This window comes from Falco cherrug, chromosome 1, assembly GCF_023634085.1.
Source record: "Falco cherrug isolate bFalChe1 chromosome 1, bFalChe1.pri, whole genome shotgun sequence".
NCBI classification, from domain to species: Eukaryota; Metazoa; Chordata; class Aves; order Falconiformes; family Falconidae; genus Falco; species Falco cherrug.
The window spans coordinates 109,562,865-109,584,267 of NC_073697.1; the positions used below are offsets into that span (position 1 = coordinate 109,562,865).

Below are 21,403 nucleotides of genomic sequence, written 5' to 3' on the forward strand. Positions count from 1 at the left end.
TGCCGCGGAGCAGCCGAGCCCCCCGGGGCCGAGCGCGCCCACCTCGGGCGGGCGGCTCCCGGCGGGCGCTATCCCACCGCCGACCGCTGGGGGGCAGCAGCGCCGCGCTCAGGGCCCCCGCCCCGCCGCTCCGCTTCCGGCCCACGTGGGCCGCGCACGCACATGGCAGCGGTGAGCGGGAGCGGGGCCGGGGTGTGCCGGGCGGGTGGATGGGGGGCACCGGGGCCGCGGGCCGGGGCGCACCGGGCGGACAGAGGGGGAGGGGGGGCGGGGCTGCGGCTGCACGTGAGTGCCGGAGGGGTGGGGATGCTGGGGCACTCCGAGGCCTCCGCACCCCCCCGGGGCTCCCCTGTGGGGCTCCTCCCGCCCCCGGCCCGCGTGGGGGTCCCGGTCGATGTAGGGGGTTTCTCCCTCCTACGGGGTCCCCGCCGGGTTCCCCTGCAGCCGCCCCTTCTCCCCGCCGCGGGTTTCGTTGCCGGGGGGAGCTGCGGGGCTGCCCGGCGGGATTCCCGGCCCTGAGCCCGGCGTCCCGCAGAGCATGTCGCCGGACGAGGATGTGCAGCGGCTCCTGATCCAGTTCCGGGATGAAGCGGGGGAGCCCCTGGGTTCCCCCTTCGATGTCCCGGTCACCATCACCCCGGACAAGCTGCAGCTGGTCTGCAACGCCCTCCTGCAGAAGGTGAGACACCCCCCAAGCTCCCCCAGCACTCCCGAGCCCAGCCCGGGCCACCCCTCGCTGCCCCTCCTGACCTTTCTCCCCCAGGATGAACCGGTGCCTCTGGCTTTCTTCGTCCACGATGCAGAGATCGTGGCGTCGCTGGAGAAGACCCTGGCGGGGCAGAGTGTAGAGACAGAGAAGGTCCTGGACATCATCTACCAGCCGCAGGCGGTGTTCAGGGTGCGGGCAGTGACCCGCTGCACCAGCTCACTGGAGGGGCACACCGAGGCTGTCATCTCGGTGGCCTTCAGCCCCACGGGAAAGTACGTGGCTGCAGGTGGGGGGCTTGGGGCTCGGCAGCAGCCGCTGTTCCCCTGCCCCGGCGACGCCACGCTCAGCCGGGCTCTTCCTCCTCTCCCAGGTACCTGGCAAGTGGCTCAGGAGACACCACCGTCCGTTTCTGGGACCTCAGCACGGAGACACCACAGTTCACAGCCAAAGGTGGGTGCAGGGGTGTCCCGGGAGGGCAATTCCTGACCCACTCCCTCGTGGACCCCCTGCCTGCTTGTGGGGAAAAGCAAGGCAGAACCTGGGGGCTGGCTGAGCCGCACAGCTGGTCTCTTTGGCTGAGGAAGCAGAGGAAGAGGGGCCGGCCAGGAGGAACAGGGAGGGTTCCCCCAGCTCCAGTCCTGCCTTGGAGCGGCTACGTGCTGGGACACCGGGGACAGGTGGTCGCAGCCCTTCATTCACACCTGCTCGTGCTCTCTGTGCCAGGTCACCGGCACTGGGTGCTCAGCATCGCCTGGTCGCCCGACGGCAAGAAGCTGGCCTCGGGCTGCAAGAACAGCCAGGTACGTGTTGGCTCCCTGCTCCCTTGGTGCGGGGCTGGGGGTGCTGTGGGACCACGGACACCCTCTGCAGCCCTGTCCTGAACTGAAATGAAACCTGTCAAGGGGCCGTGGGGGACTAGGGGTGAAGACTTGCTTTTTCTGGGGTGTGAGGGATGTATCCAGTTGTTTCGAGCGGGATGCCTGTTTCCCAGAGGAGCTTTGTGCATGGATGTGTTGCAGCCGTTGCAAGTAGTTTCTCCAAACTTTGTGCTGGGCAGGGCTCCGGCTTTGTCACCTCTGTAGACCTCTTGCCGCTGAGCCCTGCTGTCCTGTTGCAGATGATTTTCCCTCCACACAGGAAAGAGTCCAGGCTTTAAACATGGCCCTTGGCAGCTGGCTCCATCATGGGGGAGGTGTCTGGAGCAAGAAAGGGTATCGCCGGCCAAGCCAGGGCTGCTGCTTGCATGACCCAGATGTGCAGCGACAGTCTGTTTTGCAGTGCTCCCGCTCAGATGCAGCAAAATTCCCTCTTGAAGGGGGCCCTGCCCCAACTATGGGGCAAAATGCTTGTGCTTGAGGTGCAGGTGGAATTGTCAGGGGAAGCGGGAGCACTCGATTAAAAGTCAGTAACTTGCTGAGCTGCAGAGGGGTGGTTGCTTGCCCTGACCTTTGAACAGTCTGGGAGTGACCACAGAGCTGCTGAGCGCTGCTGTCCCACACTTGGTCTCTGAGTGGCTGCTCCGTTGAGTGCTGGGACACCCGCCCCCAGGGAATGGGTGGCCAGCCAGGGTGGCTCTGCCGTGGTTTGGTGCTGGTCTGGCATTATTTTAACCCAGGGAGTTGCTTGTCCTGTTTCCCTGTTTCTTCCAGGTTCTGAAATAGGAGATGACTAATGCCTTGGCTCTTTGGATGAACATTTATGTAGAGAGAGAAAAAACAAGAGAAAGCCAGCATGTGTCTCGCCCACAGAATCCGATAATAAGTAGCATTTAGTGCGCTCTGGCTTTCATCGCGCTCTGCAAACATTCACTGACTCTGGCACAGGGTGTCGGAAGGCTCGGGCTGGCTTTTTGGGGACCTATATTGGTTTTACATTAAGGCAGGTATTTTTGTACCAGCAGTGTTTTAGACAGAGTGGAGGGCAATCAGGTCTCATTCTTTGAGACGTCAGCTGATTGCTGCAGGGATCTGGAAAGGCATCCAGCCCTCCTGCTCCCCTCCCTTTCTGCTCCCTGCTTCTGCCAATGTAAATCTGACACCAAGGACACCTATGATTTCTAAATGGAGCTCGAACGTCCCTGGGATTCACATGATGTGTGTGGTCTGACGCGACCCTCTTGCTTCCTCTCTTGGACAGATATTTCTCTGGGACCCAGCCACTGGCAATCAGATCGGCCGGGTGCTCTGTGGCCACTCCAAATGGATCACATGTCTGTGCTGGGAACCGCTCCACATGTAAGTGAAGGGCCAGGCCAGCCCTTCCCCTTTACTCATATGGGAAAGAGCAGCCTGACCCGAAGGGCACTGCTCCTGTTTCCCTTCCTCCTGTTATGGGAGAAGGGGTACGTGCGGGAGAATGGCCCTCAAAGTGGGCCAGAAAAAGGCATCTAGCTCTGAGCCAGGAGCTCCAGGTCCCAGCTGGTGCTCACAGTCCTCATGAGTAGCTGGGGAAGTCACTGCCAGGCTGTGCCTCTTCTCCCCTGTATAAAAGACATACCTGCCTATGGAAAACAATGTTTTCATGGTGCTGGGCAAACATTTGATGTGCTCCTCTCCAACGTGCTGAGCTGGGAGCAGGAAAGCCTGCCGCGTGGTGCCCAAGCTTAGGCTTTCCAGAGCACTCCCTTTCTGCTATCCTGAATCCTGGTTGCCTCTGTCATCCTGTTTATCATGAGGGCTGATTAACTGTACAATCCCCTTATCCCTTAGATCAGCTAAAGCTCTGTCTGGGAGAGATGGGTGGAGGGGGACAGTTGTAGCCAGTAATCCAAGACATTATAGAAATAAATAAATTGAAAGAAAAAGGGCCACTTCAGGGCAGAGCCCTGCAAATTGAATTTGCCAGTAGGAAACTCCAGCTATTTGCAGACAATTAACTGGATTATAAAGGAGGATGAGGAAATGGAGAGGAGGGAGATGACCCTGCTGGGGCTCCACTTCTGTTTCTCCAGCCAGCAGTGCTCCCTGCTCAGTTCCTGCACAACAGGAGGGGCTGTGCTCTTCTTCACTCTTACTGGTGCCAGGGACCACTTTGACATTAAAACCGTGTTGAGTGGTAAAGATGCTGTGTAAAGGATGGAGGGCTGTGGCTCCCCTGGCCTTGCTGTGTTCTGGCCAGCTGCTTCAAGATGTGTTAAATTTGCCCCAGAGCCACATGGATGGATGTTGCTGCTCTCAGCCCTGGCAGCACTTTGTGTCCGCAGGCCGCCACATTTCCTGCTGGCAGTGAAGCATGGCACAGGCAGGAGAGCATTCACTGTTCCCGTTGCTACTGGTCTGTGCTACTTCGTAAGGCAGATGGATACCCCTGCCCAGGGCTCTCCCCAGCCAGTGCCCAGGGAAGGTGCCAGTTTGTGGTCCCCTTGTTAGCCAGCAGGTTAACGATGCCTCTTGTGAAAATAAGTTCATTGCCAAGGGTTCAGGTACCAGGTTTACCTTGGATTGATGCCTCTCGTATCGATTTGGAGGGAAGCATATGTCTGCCTTTCCCCCAGCTTGTAGGATCTTGTTCTCTAGGTCAGCGCTCTGCCCCTGCCCAGCCTCTGATCTTAAACCAAAAGAGAAAATTGTTTGTTACTGACTTCTGGACTGTTGAATCCTCTGGGGCTGGTGGGGGAAGAGTTTGGCAGAGAAGCTGCATGCGCTTCATAAATGGATTTGATCTTCTTCTTGCCCAGAAACCCAGAGTGCCGCTACCTGGCAAGTGCCTCCAAGGATGGCAGCATCCGCATCTGGGACACGCTGATGGGCAGGTGTGACAAAATCCTTACAAGCCACACGCAGTCAGTGACGTGTGTGAAGTGGGGGGGCGATGGCTTGCTCTACTCATCCTCCCAGGACAGGACCATCAAAGTCTGGAGGAGCCAGGATGTAAGTGAGGCGGGCAGCCGTGAGGCTGCTGGTGAAGGGGGCTGGACACGCTGTGTTGTAGCTTTGTCTGCCCTTCCTGGCATGGCTTGTGCCCTGAAAGTGGAGGTGCAGGGTGGGTGCTGTATCCTCTTGACCTGTCAGAACCTGTTTCTTGACACCATTTGGAAGGAGTAGCTGTTGTGCAGTGCTTTCATCGCTAAAAGTGTAAAATGGGTCTGAAATCTGGAAACATCCCTGGAGCCACCTGTGCTGGTGGGTTCCTTGTAAAGCCCTGTGGGAAGCTGGTTCGTGAAGCTCAATGGTGTCATTTCCTCCCTGCTAAGCATGGCTACAGCCCTGCCTGCAGCTTGGGCGAGAGAGTGGGTTTGGAAAGTTTAGGGCTGGTTCTTGTCACCCAATGGGTCTGGTGGGTCCTGTGCAGTCTGGCTCTGTCCTGCCCATCCCTCTAAATGGGTGGTTTTGTTTCCAGGGCGTCCTCTGCCGCACCTTGCAGGGCCATGCTCACTGGGTGAACACCATGGCCCTTAGCACTGACTATGTTCTCCGCACCGGTGCCTTTGAGCCAGCTGAAGCCACCATCAACCCACAGGATGTAAGCGGCTCCTGTAAGTGCAGCACCCGTGATGTAGGCTAGGGGAGGCAGTGGGGAAGACAGTGAGGAGACCTGATGTATCTTCTAACACTGCCACGAGACGAAGCAATCCTGAGAGCTGGGAGCAGGTCCTGTGCTGGTGTCGGTTATGCTACTAGCCATGATCTTCCTTGCCCGAGCACAGGGTTGAGCAGTCTGGGGGCTGGGAAGGCCACTTTGTTTTCAAGGGCTTTTGCTCCTAATGTTGCTCTTGGCAAAGAGAAAGTGGGTGAGCAGTCATAAATGCATTTGTTTGGCCCTCAGAGCCAGGATTGGAACAAGCATCACAGGGTTATAAAGTTTCCTTTCACTGAAGGACTACAAATCTTTCTTTCCCTCTCCCTTTCATTCTTTCAGTGGCAGAATTGAAGGACAAGGCACGGCAGAGGTATGACCAAGTCAGGGTAAGTCCCTTGAACACCTACTATAATTTCTAACACTGCTATTACAAACTTGCACAGTTGGCTATTGACCCCAATACTGGTGTGCTTTTGAGCTCTCCACACCTGGTTTGTACAAGACTTGGGCTCTTTCATCCCTTTCTCAGGGCCAGGAACCAGAAAGGCTTGTCTCGGGGTCAGATGATTTCACGCTGTTTCTTTGGAGACCAGCAGAAGACAAGAAGCCACTGGAGAGAATGATGGGCCACCAGGCTTTGATTAACCAAGTCCTCTTCTCACCAGACACCCGGATAATAGCTAGTGCTTCCTTTGACAAGTCCATAAAGCTCTGGGATGGTAGGACAGGAAAGTGAGTTGGTTTGTTCTGTTACAGAGGTGGTGCTCATGTAGGGTCTGCATGTAATGTACAGGTTATGCAGAGGTGGGCCCCAGTGTCATTGCCAGCAACTCCCTGGTGTGTTCTGCATCTCTGTAGCCCAAACTCATGCAAAGTAATTTTGCTGCCTCTGCCTCTCTCTGCCCTTGGGCAGTCCCTTGTCTAGCTCTTCTTGTGTTATGGGGTCTGTGCTTGGCTGGGTGCCTGCAACCCCACTGTTACCCAGCCACAGCGCTGTCTGGCACCCATGCGGCACATGCTGCCTGCTGCAGGGTTGGTTCTCAGGGGCAGACTCTGCTGCGGTGAGATGGGATGTTCCACTCGGCTGATCTCCTGAAGATGTGTGCATTGCACACTGTAGACTGACCCAGTTTGCATGGTTCCTGTGCTGGAGAACAGCTCATTCTGAACAATGCAAATTCTTGTTGGTGCTGGTGGTGTTTGGATGCTCCTATAGTCCAGCTTCTAATCTTCAGCTAGAGTATTGAGGAGCTCTCTGGGCCATCAGTCCTTCCCTTCAAATGCATATCAGCCTGTATCAAGTATAAATCAGCCTTTATACTGACAAGCTTGGGTTTTGTATCAGTAATTTTAATGGTTCTTCTAAATCCAGGCTGCTCAGCCAGAGAGGAAGAACACATTCGTGTAGTAAGACTGGTGTTGCCTGCAGGATAAGGGTTTCTTGGCAGCAGAGTTGAGATGAAGAGCTGTCCTTGACAAGGCTCTGAGCCCATCTGGGAGGGGTTTTAGACAGATTGAACCACCTATGGTTTCTGTATTGCAATTGACTGCCTTGTGTGTGCTGGGCATCTCGTGACTGTGCTTGCTTGCTTGCACATGGAGAAGAAACATGAAGGCTGGGCAAAGGCAGGTTTGGAACAAACCCAGCTGCCTGCTTCTCCAACAGCTTCTTCATACCTGTCTGCACCAGGTACCTGACATCACTGAGAGGGCATGTCTCGGCTGTGTATCAGATCGCCTGGTCAGCTGACAGCCGCTTGCTGGTGAGCGGGAGCAGTGACAGCACGCTGAAGGTCTGGGATGCCAAGATGAAGAAACTGGCCATTGATCTTCCGGGCCATGCAGATGAGGTGAGGTGTCTGGACTGAGGTGTTTGAAAAAGGCAGGAATGACTCCTCCCAGCAGAGATAACTGTTTTTCCCTAATACTAGGTGTATGCGACGGATTGGAGCCCAGATGGACAGAGGGTCGCGAGTGGAGGGAAGGATAAATGTTTGCGGATGTAAGTAACATGTTGTCTGTCCATAGAGGATGTGGCAGTTGCTCCATGTGTCCTTCAGAGCTGCAGTCTCCCTGCAGACACCTGCATGGTTTTGGCTCTCTTGCAGATAGCACAGTGCTGGGCCAAATTCCAGCCTGGAGACCTGACCTCCCTTAGGGCAGGAACTGCTGCTGTCTCCTGGGAGATGAATAGAAAGCAAGAGTCCCTCCAGCTGAGCAGTCAGTGGTGAAATTTGACTCAGATGTTTTGGCTCCTGGAGAGGGGAAGGAACAGTTGTACCAGTCGGTCAGACCCTTCCTTTCTCACCTTCCTTCGTCTCCCAGTTATGCAGACAGACAAATTCCTGTGAGCTGGTTGCCATTTGACCATGGCTGATGAAGGAACCTGGTCCCCAGGCACCCCCCTGTGCTGCTGTCATACGGTACCTGCTGGCCTGTGTGGCAGTGTTGGTGCCAGACCACTGGGACACAGCAGCTCTTTCCATTTGCAGATGGCGTCGATAGGAGCAGCGACATGAAGCTGTCGGTCCTGTCATAAGCTGGGCTGCCCTTAGCACAATCTGCCTGGGAGATCTGCAAGGAGATGGACGATGGAGGCTGACCCGAGCATGGCTCCCTGTTCCTGTTGACTGCTGTCTCTGATGGACTCTTTCCTTATATTTATTTAAGGAAATTTTAATTCTAATTCTTATTAAGAGCTGTGCTTTGCAGGATGATTTCCTCTGAACGTTATAGGAGGAATGTCTCGTCTGCCTCCATCTCAATTGGCTTTTTATTGAAACTTCAGCCTTACAGTTGCCTGCTGCCTTGAAAGAGGCAAGCAAAGGGTGGGGATGGCTTACATCCTTTCTTGATGCGTGAAGAATCCTGCAGAGGCTTTTAGTGGGAACAGTAAGGGTTGTCCTTGTGTGACCTTCAGAGAGGGAGAGAGGAAGGGGAAAATTCAGCACATCATTGCATTGCAGAACTCTGCTCGGCTGTATGCCTGGGACAAAGATCTGAGAACAAGGTCCTGGGGCTTCTCATTCCAATTCCAGTAAGGTTTTGCCTTTCCACTCAGCCCATTTCCCTGTGGGCTGTGCTGAGCATTATCTGGTAGTGATCCTCTGGAACCACAGCAGATTACTCATTTGCTCATCTGCTCAGGGTGCAACAGGCATGGACTTGAAAGAGCTGCTAGAGCTGTGCAGAGGTTTTAGGTCCCAATAGTTCTTGGAAATGGGGAGGCATTTGTGCCTCTGAACAGGGGAGAGCACCCGTTTCCTGTCCACTGCCAGCTCAGCAGGAAGGAAGGAAGGGGTGGGGAAGGGGAAGAATAGAGCAGGTGATTGGGTGGTGTTTGTCCCTTGCCTTGGATATGTGCTGACAGCAGGGCTGGGACTGTCACAATAAATGGCAAAACTTCCATTGCAGAATTGGCTCCTTCTGGAATTGCTCGAGTGCATTTACTTGCCTAGTGGGTGAGAGGGATTCACACTGGCAGTTACATATTTGTAAGCTTGCTTATGAGTTGTTTTTTATAAGTCAGTTCAGGCTTTCAACAGCCATGAGGCGAACAGAGCTGGATTTAGTTTATTTTCAGGGTGCTTCCAGTGCAAATCAAGACACAATTATATAGGTGTAGAAGTTGTATTGTCAGATTTAGTTGCAGCAAGATAGCATGAAAACCAAAACGTTCTCCAGAGCTTTCATACAGCAGTTGCTACTCAGTGATTACTACAATGCAGAACAGGAGTTTGGGTCTCAGATGCTTCCCAGCTGCAGATGTATTTTAGGACTTTATTCCTGCTGGAAGGATTGCTTTGGAGAACTAAGAGGGGGTGGTGCGGTAATGGCCATTTGCTTGTCTGCAGATGAGCAAAAGAGTGGAACAAAGGGTTAAATCTTTAATATGACTGAGAACACAAATTGCAGTTCCTGTTGTTAGTATCTCTTTCTGCCAGCCAAGTCAGCAGGCTCTATCTTCATGCTATCTTTTGGGAAGAACTCAATATCCTGTACCTGCTCTTTCATTAACGTGCTTCCTCCAGCTGGTTCTTGCTGACGGTGAGGGCTGTGTTGCATCCATCTGCATAAACAAAACCTTTCTTAATTCACTAAGGTAAATGTTGTGGGACAGGGTGATTTAAAACTGGCTGATAATTCTGCCTCCCCAGACTGATATGCCCTTGGGAAGGAGAGGAGCACACATGCATCTGATGGATATCTGGTAACAGCTGAGAAGCCTGCCTGTTTTGCAAGTTTTTTGGGCTGTCTGTGCTAAAGGGATCAATCCACCCATGGGAGTTCAGCTCTGTGTCCAGGTTTGACTTGCTGAAAACAGCAGCTTCTGCAGCTCCTGGTCATATGTGGCTGTTTCTGAAGGAAGAAGCATCATTCTCTGCTTCCTCTCCCAAAGTGCTGCATGGAATCATTGTGCCCTGTTAATCCATGGTGTGTTTTGTGTCAGAATGGAGATGTATCAGAGCTGGGGGAAGTGACCCTGCCTGTGGGGACTGGCTCTGCTGGCTTTGTGTACCTAAAAACCACTTCCTTGTCCACTGATTTTCCAAACCAAAGCAATTGCTGTGCCCTCTGGCAGTGCTCTGAACTGAGGCTAGCTCCTGCTTCTGTGACACTAGGAACCAAACAGCCCTATTGAAGTGCACTTTTCTAATGCTGGAGCAGAAAGGTTTTCCAAAGCAAAGTGAGACCTCTTGAAGAAAGAGAGGGCCTTGCAACTAAGTTTACACTAAAATAAGCAATCTCAGCCTTAATCTGTCTTTGACCAGATAGCGGGTAATTTTGAACCACACTGTGATGGGTTTGCATGTACACCAAGATCATGTCTTCCTAAGCAGCTGCTACTATTTTTATCATTCATACAGTACCAGCCTTCATGCATACTAAGTGCTGGCCCTGTTCCAGCTGTATTCCTAAGCAATCCCGTAACACTTCTCCCAGTTTTATTTGAATGCTGCATTTCCCAGGCCTCATTCTGCAGTCTTGTGCACTGAGGAAGAGCTGCTGCTCTTTCCTTTGGAGGTGGCTCCTTTTTGGCAGGAAGTGAAGCAAGCATGTGACCTCCCTCACTCTGCTGGTGATGTGAGCTTTAATTAGCTAATTTTTAGAATTGCAGGTGCAGATTTGTGTTGACGGTGGTGGTAATGGGGAACACATTATTTTTTGTGAAAGGACAAATCTAGAAGGTAGGCTGGAGCTTTCTGATAGTGATGTGGTTCCCAGAAAAGCAAACCATACAAAAAACCTACTGGAACACTTGAACTTTTCCAATGCTGTGTGCTAGGAATCTCAGTATCCGTTGCTGTGTTTCGATGCAGTTTCTCCCGAGTGCCTTGTTAAGCATACCACACAAGTGTGCCTACCACAAGGGTGGTGTTTTTCACTGGTAATATAAGAATAATTTTAAGCATATCCAGAAACTGGTCCTGTGGAGGCCTTTGACACTTTCTTCTTTAAAAGCTGTGATAGTTCAGCTGATGCCACCATTAATTTTGTTACAAATCCCTGATGGGAGGACAGTGACGATAAGGACTGGGAAGCATGCCAGTCCTCTGAGAGAGGTTTACCTGTCTAATAAATGCCTGGGTACGATGGAGGGGGGGTGGGGGGAAAGGAAGGAGAGAAGAAAAATGGTAAGAACAGCAAGAGTGAAGTAGATTGTTTGGGATAGCACTGAGATGAGCAGGATGGTGCCAGACTCCTGCCTTTGGGGGTTGATTTAGATAAGTGAGGCCTTAGCATCCTTATGAAAACTGTTCTTGGGGCTGTGTGTTCTGCTTATCCATGCAGGAGGGCTGGCCAAGTGGTGTACACATTGTGCTCCCTGGCTCCTTGGAGCCACATGTTCGCGTTCTGCTCAACTGAGCTGATCTCTTGATTATTTTCCCAGATCAGTAATTTAACTTCCATGCGCATGTTTATAGCCTGGGGAGAGATAAAAGAAAAATCTTTCAATGAACAGGAAGGACATAATCTTCATTCATTGTTCTGCATGAACATTAGGAAAAGCAGTTGTCTTTTTGTTTTTCTTTGGGTCAGCCCAGGCATCATTCAGGTGATGTTTCTGCCTCAGAAAGGGTGGTATTCTGGTGGTATGGCAGAAAAGGGCTTGCTGTGAAGACCATTCACACTTTTGAGGATGAAAGTTGTTATGGAAACTCAGGACAGTGTTGTCTGTATTCTGGGGAGCTGCTACCAGCTGAAAGCATACTTCTGTGTACTGAGACAAGCAACCTAGAAGGTGCTAATTCCTTCCTAGATCTGTTGCTCTTGTGATCATGAGTCCTGGCTCACATCGGAGGGACTAATTTGCCTGAACCAATGTAGTGCAGCTGGGAGAGAGCCACAAATCCATCTCCAGTGCAGTTGCTCTGTTTTCTTCACTCTGACCCTGTAAATCAGTGGTCCTTGCTGAGCTGTAGGTCACTGGTAGTCTCTCTGAGTGGGGTGCAGCTCTTGCACCATATGATGTTAAAAAGAAACAAACGCAAGACACAGTACTGTGGGCTTTTGAAGGATCACTGTGGTCAATTAGACATGGTACTGGTGCCTCCTGCCCAGCCATGCTTTTTGAGCATGCTGGGTATTTTATTGTCCTGCCGAGTGGCTTGTCAGAGCAGAGCAGTGCATCCCTCAGAATGCTGCAGGGCTGCCACCACCTGCCAGCGCTAAATGGCGGGTATCTGTATTCCTTGAGCAAGGGAGGAGCAGCATGAGCCCATGGGATTATCTTGCGTTGCTCTCCCAGTCTTTGGTAATGAGGCTTCCTTTGGGAAAGGCTGGTGAATTCAGTATGTTCTGTCTCTGACCTCTTTCAGCAGCAAAAGCAAGTGAAGGTGCTGTTTGTAAGTAGGTTTATTGTAGTTTGCTTGTGCTGGATGACATCTAGAAACTCTCCCAGACACTAATCAAGGACCCAGCTGAAATGAGTGACCTGCGTGCAAATCCCACAGCCCTTCGTTGAGCGGTTTTCAGTCCTCAGCCCGTTCAAATCCCAGTGCGATGGCAGTGTGTTTAGTTATTCTGGTCAAACCTCCCTGCCGCTCCTGGCTGTTTTGTCCTTGCTGTGCTGAAACAAACCTGCTCCAGGGCTCCAGCCCCATTACTAGGACAAAAGGACACCAGCCTTGCTGCTACGGAAGGGAAATGTGTCTCAGTTTTGAAGTGTAATGCAGAATGGGTGGCTTAGAAATTCCTGTTCAAATTTCTCTGTTCAAAAGGCATCTTTCTGGATTTTTTTTTCCTTTTTTTTTTTTAGCTTCCCTCAAGTGTAGCTTGTGACATTGACTTTGGGGTGAGGATACACGCTGATGCTGAGAGGATTAATACTGAATGTGGGAATCTGTGGATGGCAATAAACAGCAAATTCTCAGCGAAATTATTTTCTGAATCAGAATATTTTAACACATTGAGACTTGTGGGCTTTTTCCTGGTTTTAAAGGGGCACTGTGAATACATACTAGAAAGTGTCTGTGTTACTACCAACACTTAATTCATTATGAACTTGGAATATTTTTACATCTTTTATTCCTTCCACAGGGGTGTTCTGAGCTGCTGCAATTAGTTGATCAGCTTTGCTTTTTCAGTTTTGTTTGTTAGGGTAGTGCCATGCATGGATTTTGGATGAGAGCTCAGAACTTCAGAAAATAAAGGGGGGATTCAGTCTTGAGGGGTTTAAAAGCCCTTTGGTTCTCTCTGGCACAAAACAGATGTCTCAGGATTCCTCTGATATCTCCATATAACGTCTAGAGTTTAAAAGCTGACAATATTCCCTTAAGAATCTTTGGCTGAATATTTTAATGTAATTGTCTTTGGAGAAGTCTTTAACTGTGGAGGTTTTGACATGGCACACAGTTCCTGTAGTGCCAGAAAGTGAAGGGAGATAGTGAAGGATAGGGAGAGGACCAACCATGTTAACTCTCTGCTCAGTCTCTATTTTAGTCTAGTGGCACTGAAAGCAGACCCTGTATAATGTGAGAGAAGGTGCAGCACAGCTCTGTGGGGTCAGGGCTCTGCCCTTTGTGATCCCAAGGCACACCTTGTGTCAAATGGAGGGTTAATCGCTGCTGTGATGTCAAAGTGCCAAGGGGAGGTCTGGGACAGGCGAAAGAGCATGCATAGGTGAAACTGGGACATGTCGAGATGGAGAACACGGACAGGGGCAGAAAGCAGTGAGGAATGGAAAGCAAAGGGAAGGAGTGCAATTATGTAGATCTGTAGGTGAAGGTCAAAGGCTTCATGTGACTGGTGTGTGGTGGCTGGTTGTGGTTTTTTTAATGTTTGTAATGTTGCTGTAAACAGCCCCAGGCTGACCTAAAAGTGCTGCAGGGCAGAGGCTGTAAATTACAGACGTTGTTTTCCTTATAAAGAGAGCAAGTAACTTGAAGTGTCTTTGGCTTACAGCATTTTGCATGCTTGTTCCTCCATTGCTTCTCAATTCATTGGCGCTCCCTGTATTAGATCTGATGTAGAGCCTTACTTACTAATGGAGCAGGGACCATGCTGAGAGGGTGCAACCCTGGAGTTGCTGGGTAAGCAGTATCGCTGCCCTGTCAGCAAGGCAGGGTGGGACACACGGATCACATACCTGCCTTCCCGCCTCTGGCTGCTGCCTGACTCATGGCACTTGCCCTGCCTGGCTCAGTGCTGAGGGCTGCAAGCTGACGGGGCACCTACTCTCCTGGTTGCCCCTCTGCTTAGTCCTCACTGGCAGGTGGGCCTGAGGCTGCCAAAAGAACTGCTAAAGTGAAATACAGCAAGTGCTAAAAGTGGTAGCTGGGCCAGGGGGGCTTACCTCGAGCTTGGCCTTCCCGCCCCGGCCTTGAGGTGAGGAGAGGGGTGGGCGCCAGGGCTTGGCGCGCACCTTGTCCCTGAGGGCCCGACCCCGGGGGTGGGTTGGGGGCGTGTGGGGCCGGAAAGGACCTGAGGGGAGGACGGGGCGGCGGGCTCAGCCGCGGTGTCCTGAGGGGAGGACGGCGCGGCCGGACTCGGGGCAGAGCACCCCCCTGAGGAGATGGCGGCGGAGGGACCCCGCCTCGCGCTCTCGCCGGGTTAAACGGGGTGAGGCACTCTTTAGCCGTCGGCGGAAGCAGCCGAGCGCTGGGGCCTGCGCGATGCGGCCTATAAAATGCGTGGGGTGGCGCGGAGGTCTGGGCAGTCGGAGCTGGGGGTTGCTGCTCGCGGATCGCTTGGGAGACGCTGACGGAGTGGCAGGAGCCTCAGGAGGCGGTGGCGGCCTGAGAGACCCCCGTCTGCACCCTCGCTGCTTCCTCCCCTCCCGCTCGGGGGGCGGCGGCGACAGCGACAGCCACCCCCGGAGCCTCGGGCCGCGCCTCCCCCCGCCCTGCTGGATGCTCTGGGGCTCGGTCCCTGAGGGGGGCCGCGGCGTCGGCAGTCCCCGCTGTGGCGGGGCCATGGGGGCCGGCAGCGGTAGGGCGTGGAGACCCCTTCCCCGCTGAGGAGGCCCCTCGTCCCGGCGCCGATGCCGCGCTGTGCCCTCACACCCGGCTGCTGAGAGACTTCCCCCCCCATCCCCCTTCCCCGCCTTACCCTCCCCATGCCAGACGGAGCCCCTTGCCTCGGAGACGCCCTGCAGCAGCCCCGCCGGCCCGGGGGTCTGCGGCTGCCCCCGCGGTATGAGAGGAGCTGCCCTCGCCGCCGGGGGCAGCCAGGAGAGGGGCAGGCTCCCACCCCGCCGCCGGCTGCCGTGAGGCGGCTGTAGCTGCCTCAGCTGGAGGAAGAGCCCCTTTGTTTTCCTCCCTCCTTCCTTCCCGGGGCTTCATGCCCCGCTGAGGGATGATGGAGGTGGTGGGGGACTTTGAGTACAGCAAGAAGGACCTGATAGGACACGGAGCCTTTGCTGTGGTCTTCAAAGGTCGCCACCGCAAGGTAAACAGCGATGGGCTTCGCCCGCAGCCGGAGCGGGGCTGGTTACACAACCCGGGGCCGGGGTCGCTCCGCGGAGCTCCTCCCGGTGGGTGACAGCCGGGGCGGCGCGGGGGGGAGTGTGTGCCCTCTGGGGAGTTTTATCGTGATACGGAGGTCTGGGGAGAAAAAAAGGAGAAAGACGGAAAGGTGCGGGGTGGGCTGAGGTAGCGGGGCGGGGGCGGCGGGGCCCGGGGCTGGGCCTGCGCCCGGGGCACCCCCGGTGGGCGGCCTGCCCTGCCGCAGCCCGCGGCGGCCCGGGAGCCGAGCAGCTCCCAGCTTCTATAAACCCCCTTTTTTTTTCTCTCTCTCTTTTTTTTTTTTTTTTTTTTTTTTTTTTCCCCTTCCTCCTAAAAAACCAGCAACCTATCCGCGTTCCCACCTCTCCCCTCTGCTGTTTGGTAGCTCCCTACCATAACGGCGAGCGGAGAGTTGCACTGTATGGGAGGCTGAGCCCTTTGTTTGTCAGGAGGGTCATGTTTATCTCGCTGGATAACGAGGGATCTAATGGAAAATTGTCTCCTTTGGGATTGGCTGAAGATTTCTTAAATTCAGAGGTGTCTGGTTTCCTGGCGTGGCTTGCTAATCGCCCCGGATATTCATAGTTACGTTATGGGTTCTTGATGCTATGAGAGTTTATTCTGGTGTTGGTGCCTCAAGTGCTCAGCTTTCCAGAAAACAACTCCAGATTTATCATCTTGGAACATTAAGGCTGTGCTCTCAAGTTGGAGAGGCACAGTGCAGTGATTTTGGGGTTAAAAAAAAAAGGGGGGGGAGAAAGGAAAACAGGAACTTTAAAGGCCAACAGAGATGCTCTCACCTTACAAATAAATAGGCAATTTATTTTTAGATAACATATAAACAGACAATGTAGAATTTTACTTAAAAACCCAGATGTTTTCTTGTGCAATTTTCAGCTGTAGAGCATAAGAAGGCTGAAAATGGGAAGTCCTTAAAGGGAGAGTAAAAGTAACACAGTCAGTGAGAGAGGACTAAAAAGCAGATATATAGCACCACTACCAAAAAATAAATAAGATGTGATTATGTACTTCTGTTTTTTTAAAAGCTTTGGAATCTGTGAAAATGTAGTGTAGTTGCAGCTGGATTTTAATAGCTGTCTAAGCTATTGTGGAATGAAATAGTTCTTGATGGTGTCATGTGACACAGTAGTCACTGGTGGGTAGAGTAGGGGTGATCTTGAAACTTTTTCTCCTGTGCTTTACTAGCTAGTTGTTGGATAAAGTTAAAAAGAGTATAAAACTGACCATACTTTTTTTGTTTGTTTCCAGAAAACTGATTGGGAAGTAGCCATAAAGAGTATTAACAAAAAGAACTTGTCAAAGTCACAAATCCTACTTGGAAAAGAAATAAAAATCTTAAAGGTATGTTAATTTGCAGTGATTTTTAAAGCTGCTTTACTTGAAAAGAGACTGTTGACCTAGTTCATTCCAGGTCATGGATAGTAGCACAGTAATTGCTGTTCTGCTGTTTGTTTCTTTGTTACTTCCAGGGGAAATCCCGAACTAAAAAGACCAAGGAAAAAAAAAAAAAAAAAAAGATAATTTTTAGTTATAGAAACAGTCTCAAAAAGGGCTATGGGCATGCTTTTATAGGTAAAAGTGGGAAATTGTTGTAGAACCAGTCTCCACACTTTGCTTATTGCACATGTAGAAAACTTTGTCCAGGATGGCTAATGTGGCACCTTTCCCAAGCAGTGCATACAACAAAAGTCATAGCTGAGGGTAAAATGTCTTTGATCTTTCTTCACCTTCTTTGCTTGAAGATGCCTTGAAAGCTAAAATCAGCATGCTGAATTTGATTCCTGAAGCAGTCTTCCCACATCTGAGTTGTGTTAATCGACTTAAAATGCGTAGCGTGGCTCTAAAGAAGGAAATAAAATGGAGCATCGTTTATTCTTTCAACACTATTTTATGGAAATGTTTCCTTGGATGGTCTCTTAGCATTCTCCGCTCTCTGCAGTTAACAGTATCTGCTTCCACGTAGCTTTGCAGTAATAATTAGGGCTGCTTTCTTTCCATGTTCTTTCCAACCTTCTGAGATACAACACTATTTTATATACTAATATATATATTATATTCTAGTATATTTATTATGTACCAGAAATTGTGGTGTTGGGTATATTAGTGTGCTACAAGTACTTAGCAAAGACAGATACTTTTTTTTTTGAGGAGTTACAAATAATTGCATAATCTGTCCTGTGACTTTTATTTGGTGTTACTTGGTTTGATTTCCTTTTTTTTTGTAGAATGGTAAGGTTGACTTGAACGTTGTGTGGTTGGTTACTCTGCTAAGCAAGAAATTGAATGGGACTATAAAATTAAATTTAGTCATTTTCCAATATTCATTAAAGGATTTTGTGCTGTAGTACTTTCTGTAACAAGACATAGAAAATAAGTTCTGGAAGCAAATGTTTTTATAACCTCTGAAGATATTGCCTAATTTCCTGTTCCTGTAAATATTGTCTAAATAGCTGGGATTTCCTCCGAATTCCATCAGATGGTCTAAAAAAGATGCTACCTTTCTTTGTAAACTTTGGTTCTCTTTGATTGTTGCCTAGCATATTAGATTTAAAATAATAATACTAAAAGGCTATTTTTGTAACGCAAATATTTTGTTTTACAGGAACTTCAGCATGAAAATATTGTAGCACTCTATGATGTCCAGGTAAAATATATTTTGATGTCTTTTTCTGCATTAAAAATTATTTATGAATGTACAATGCATATATATGTATGCCAAGTAGAAAATTTTGAATAGCCATGTATTTTGTTGCTATAATCAGTTTGGTATTTAGAAAAAGAAATCCCGTTCCCTAAGCAGTGGCAGGGGAGTTCTCTCATCTTCAGCACACTATGCTCTTATACCGTATTGGCTTGGTCTAACAAGGAGGATACACACTTGGGATTGAAAGCTGTGAGGAATACAATTTATTTCCAGGCAGCAGGGTCAAGTGGCACCCTGAGAACCTCTGCAGAGGTTGTTTGTGTAGCTGGGTCCTGTCTCCAGAGAAGAAGCATCATCTGGGCTGGGAGCTCTGTCTGTGGCAGTAACTATTCTCCTGAATTAGCCTTGTTTCCCCGGCCCTATAATTTAATTGGAAAGTGGGTGTTTGTGGATAACGACTGAATACACTTGAAGGAAAATGTACTAGTAGGAGTTGATCTGAAGGGATGAAGCAAGTGACATTAAGAAGTCAACTTAAATTACTCTGTTGTAGAAAAGGAGCAGCATCTTTGATAACTCTGTAACCAAGAAATGTCATGTATAGCCCTGTATAGTCATGGTGAGGAAGAACCAAAGGAGGAAGACCACCACGATTATGCATGTATATATTACTGTTGCCTATGTACAAAAGGATAGGATGAAGTATAAAAGCCAAGCAGACATTTGAATCTTTTAAAGTAGGAGAAATAAATATTAAATTGTTTCAAATTATTGTCCTCTTTTTATTCCCAGGATTCTGTCTGATAAAGTGGAGGAGTTAGTTTTCTAGCCTATCTAGGGTAGTGTGTTCTACTTAGTAGGAAGTACATTTTTTGTATCCTAAGGCCTGCAAATGTTGAGTAAAGATAAATATGATGTGATGTAGGTTATACAGCCATTTGTTCTGCTTGAATAAGAGCCATACATTTATCTCCCGGGCTCAATTCTAATCTTAAATACAGTTACACTTATGAAAAAATTATGAAGAACCACCCATGGGGCACTGCATAGTTAAAGCAATGCAAAATAGACGTTTTGACCTTCTTCAATATTTTGTGTCTTTACACATTTGCATCCTAAAAGGTTTTCAGCTTACATGTAGATGTGTATCTCTAGCCATAGAAACCTGTGTTCACGTGACCCATGCTAGGCAGCCTCAGGTTTTATTGTGTGTACGTGTCCTGTGGTGCTACTAACTTCCATTGACTTTTGGTACAGAGATGGATGTTCACATAGTAACAGACTGTGCATCACAGCTTCCCATTTGGATGTGTAGACTGTTTTCCCTCCTGGGACTTGACTTCAGAACTCTGCATTTTGGATGATACTAGCTGCTCTGAGAGGGAAAGTGTAGGCTTTTGTGCTTCTTGAAGAGACCAGTTTTTCCTGAGTATTGCGAAGTGGAAATCAACTCTCAGCATCCCACATTTAGTATATCCAGACATCTTAAAAGAAACTGGAATGGTTGAATGAGGGCACTGGTGTGTGAATAAGCAGCTAAATTTCAGATTTATCATTTACAGATGTTTATATGTGAAGAATACTTACTCAGCTTTGCAGCTCAACCTGAGGGTAGTTGACTAGATAGGTATTTTTATGATTTAACATTTTGTATCGTCTAAGCCTTGGAGAGGCTCTTGCTTCTCTTGATTTATGTACAAAACATCCACAAGGGAAGAAAGCTGTACACCTGTCTATGGTTTCTTTACCTAAAGGTTATTTATAAACATAACTTCTATGCTTTTCTCTTCTGCCACAGGAAAGAGTAACCTTAGAGTGACAGGACTTCTGGAATGATCAGTCCTGTATTCTCCATTTGAGAAGGGGGTGTTGTTGTGTTGTTGCTTGTCACTGACTATTGCATTTAAATAAAGTGAAAATTTAAAGCAAAGAGAAGGGAAAACCTGTGTCTCAAACCTTGGATATATTTCAAATGCATTCATGGCAAACATAAAGCTTGGCAGTATGATGCTACTTCTATAGAAATTGCTTTGCAAAATATGGTCTAAAGAATGTGACACTTGCACAAATAAGTTTTTCCCTTTCTGCACAGGGCTATGTTTGTGAAATATTATACATCATTAACTTGTATGATTACATTAATTTGTAACCCAGCAAGAACGAACACTATGCAAGGCATTCACATGTCTAGTAGGCTGTTACACCTACTAATTTTCTTCAGCATTTCATGTTCTAGCATGTACTGCCCTTTTTGTTTGCCATAGTATTGTGAACATAGTGATATAGTACAGCAGATAAGACTTTAGGATTTCAAGCAATTTTTAAGTTACAGAAGCTATTTTTTTCCCCCTCAGTGCTGGAGCCAGTGGAGTCTGTGTCACAGTAGGAAGTTCTCAGTGTGACTGGCAGTCTGTTTTATTTTTGTAGTTCTGTTGGTCTGAAGTTTTTCTTAACCTTAGACAGTGTGAAATAAGAAAATGCTCAGGTTTCAGATGCACTGTTTGGCAGACCATTTAGCTGAATAATCCAAGAACTGATTGTTGTAGCAAGTTTTCAGGTAGAAAAGACTGTGTGCTATGTAAGTGGCAAAACAAGTGAAAAAAAGTGTATACTAATTGCAATGAAGAGTAGATGTTTTTTTCATCTCATAATATTAAAATGAAATTATTGTACTTAATGGCAGTACTTTGAGATTAAAGCTGTACCCCTGCATAGCAATTTGAAACATATATTGTTAAGTTTGAGAATGAAAGGGTAGTTATTATTTTACATATTTGAAAAGACTTCATTTGGAATTGTTTTCACAGGAGGTAGTTAAATTCCTTCTCTTTCATCTCTGTTCATTTATGGTTGGGTTCCTGTAGCATGATTGTGACCAATGTCACACAAGTCAGTGTAATAAATCTACATACACCATTACGGTTTTAATTAGATCCAAGGAGAACTTGTGAGCCATTCTGCTTATAGTACATGAACATTTTAAAACCTTTTACATCGCTGTTGGTTCTGCTTCTATGAACACCATTTTGATATGTTACTTAATATGTATAAGGTCCACTGAGTTAAATTACTAGAAATGCCCATTCATCTGGAGACGCACCCGAGTGAATTGGTGTGCCATTAATGTATGTGCATTGGTTGGCATAAAAATTTTTTGTTCTGGTGCCAGCGTGATAATTGTCCTTGATTTCTGTAAGGTGGTTACATGCAGCACGGGCAGGTTTGATCTACAGTTAGGCATTTTATGTAAGCTGAGTATATCATTATTTGTGCCATCTCAGAAGGCCAGGGATCTGCATGCACCAGGGCATGAAGAGTGGTTCTAAGTCTGAAGGCATTTTTGGAGATACTTAAATATGAAATCTGTATCTGTGACAGGCAAATGTTTTGCAGTAGTAGGGCTCTGCAAAATTAAGATATGCAGCTCACCTCTAAATGTGAAATTAACTTTTTCATGAAGTGAAATGCTTAAAAAACCCCTCAGAATATAATAGATGGATAGCAAGACTTAACCTGTTGAGACTTTTTTTACTTGCATTCTTGGGAAGAGTTTGGTAGTCTTTC

The 21,403-nt window shown here is 49.0% G+C and overlaps 2 protein-coding genes across 2 annotated transcripts in view; both read left to right on the forward strand.

The window, feature by feature from the left end:
• On the forward strand, positions 1 to 7,960 carry NLE1 (notchless homolog 1). The gene is made up of 13 exons (XM_055727964.1): positions 1 to 171; positions 536 to 679; positions 764 to 981; positions 1,080 to 1,159; positions 1,433 to 1,509; positions 2,846 to 2,943; positions 4,386 to 4,578; positions 5,048 to 5,183; positions 5,567 to 5,613; positions 5,757 to 5,959; positions 6,918 to 7,077; positions 7,159 to 7,229; positions 7,720 to 7,960. The coding sequence occupies exons 1-13, from the start codon at positions 163 to 165 to the stop codon at positions 7,730 to 7,732; spliced, it is 1,449 nt and encodes a 482-aa protein (XP_055583939.1). The 5' UTR covers positions 1 to 162; the 3' UTR covers positions 7,733 to 7,960.
• Positions 7,961 to 14,374: 6,414 nt separating this feature from the next.
• ULK2 (unc-51 like autophagy activating kinase 2) overlaps positions 14,375 to 21,403 on the forward strand; it is a 40,276-nt gene continuing 33,247 nt past the window's right edge. The window contains exons 1-3 of the mRNA XM_027806122.2: positions 14,375 to 15,118; positions 16,444 to 16,536; positions 17,798 to 17,839. Of these exons, the coding sequence (XP_027661923.1) occupies positions 15,026 to 15,118; positions 16,444 to 16,536; positions 17,798 to 17,839 (228 nt within the window). The 5' untranslated portion in view covers positions 14,375 to 15,025. The remainder of the gene's footprint in view (positions 15,119 to 16,443; positions 16,537 to 17,797; positions 17,840 to 21,403) is intronic.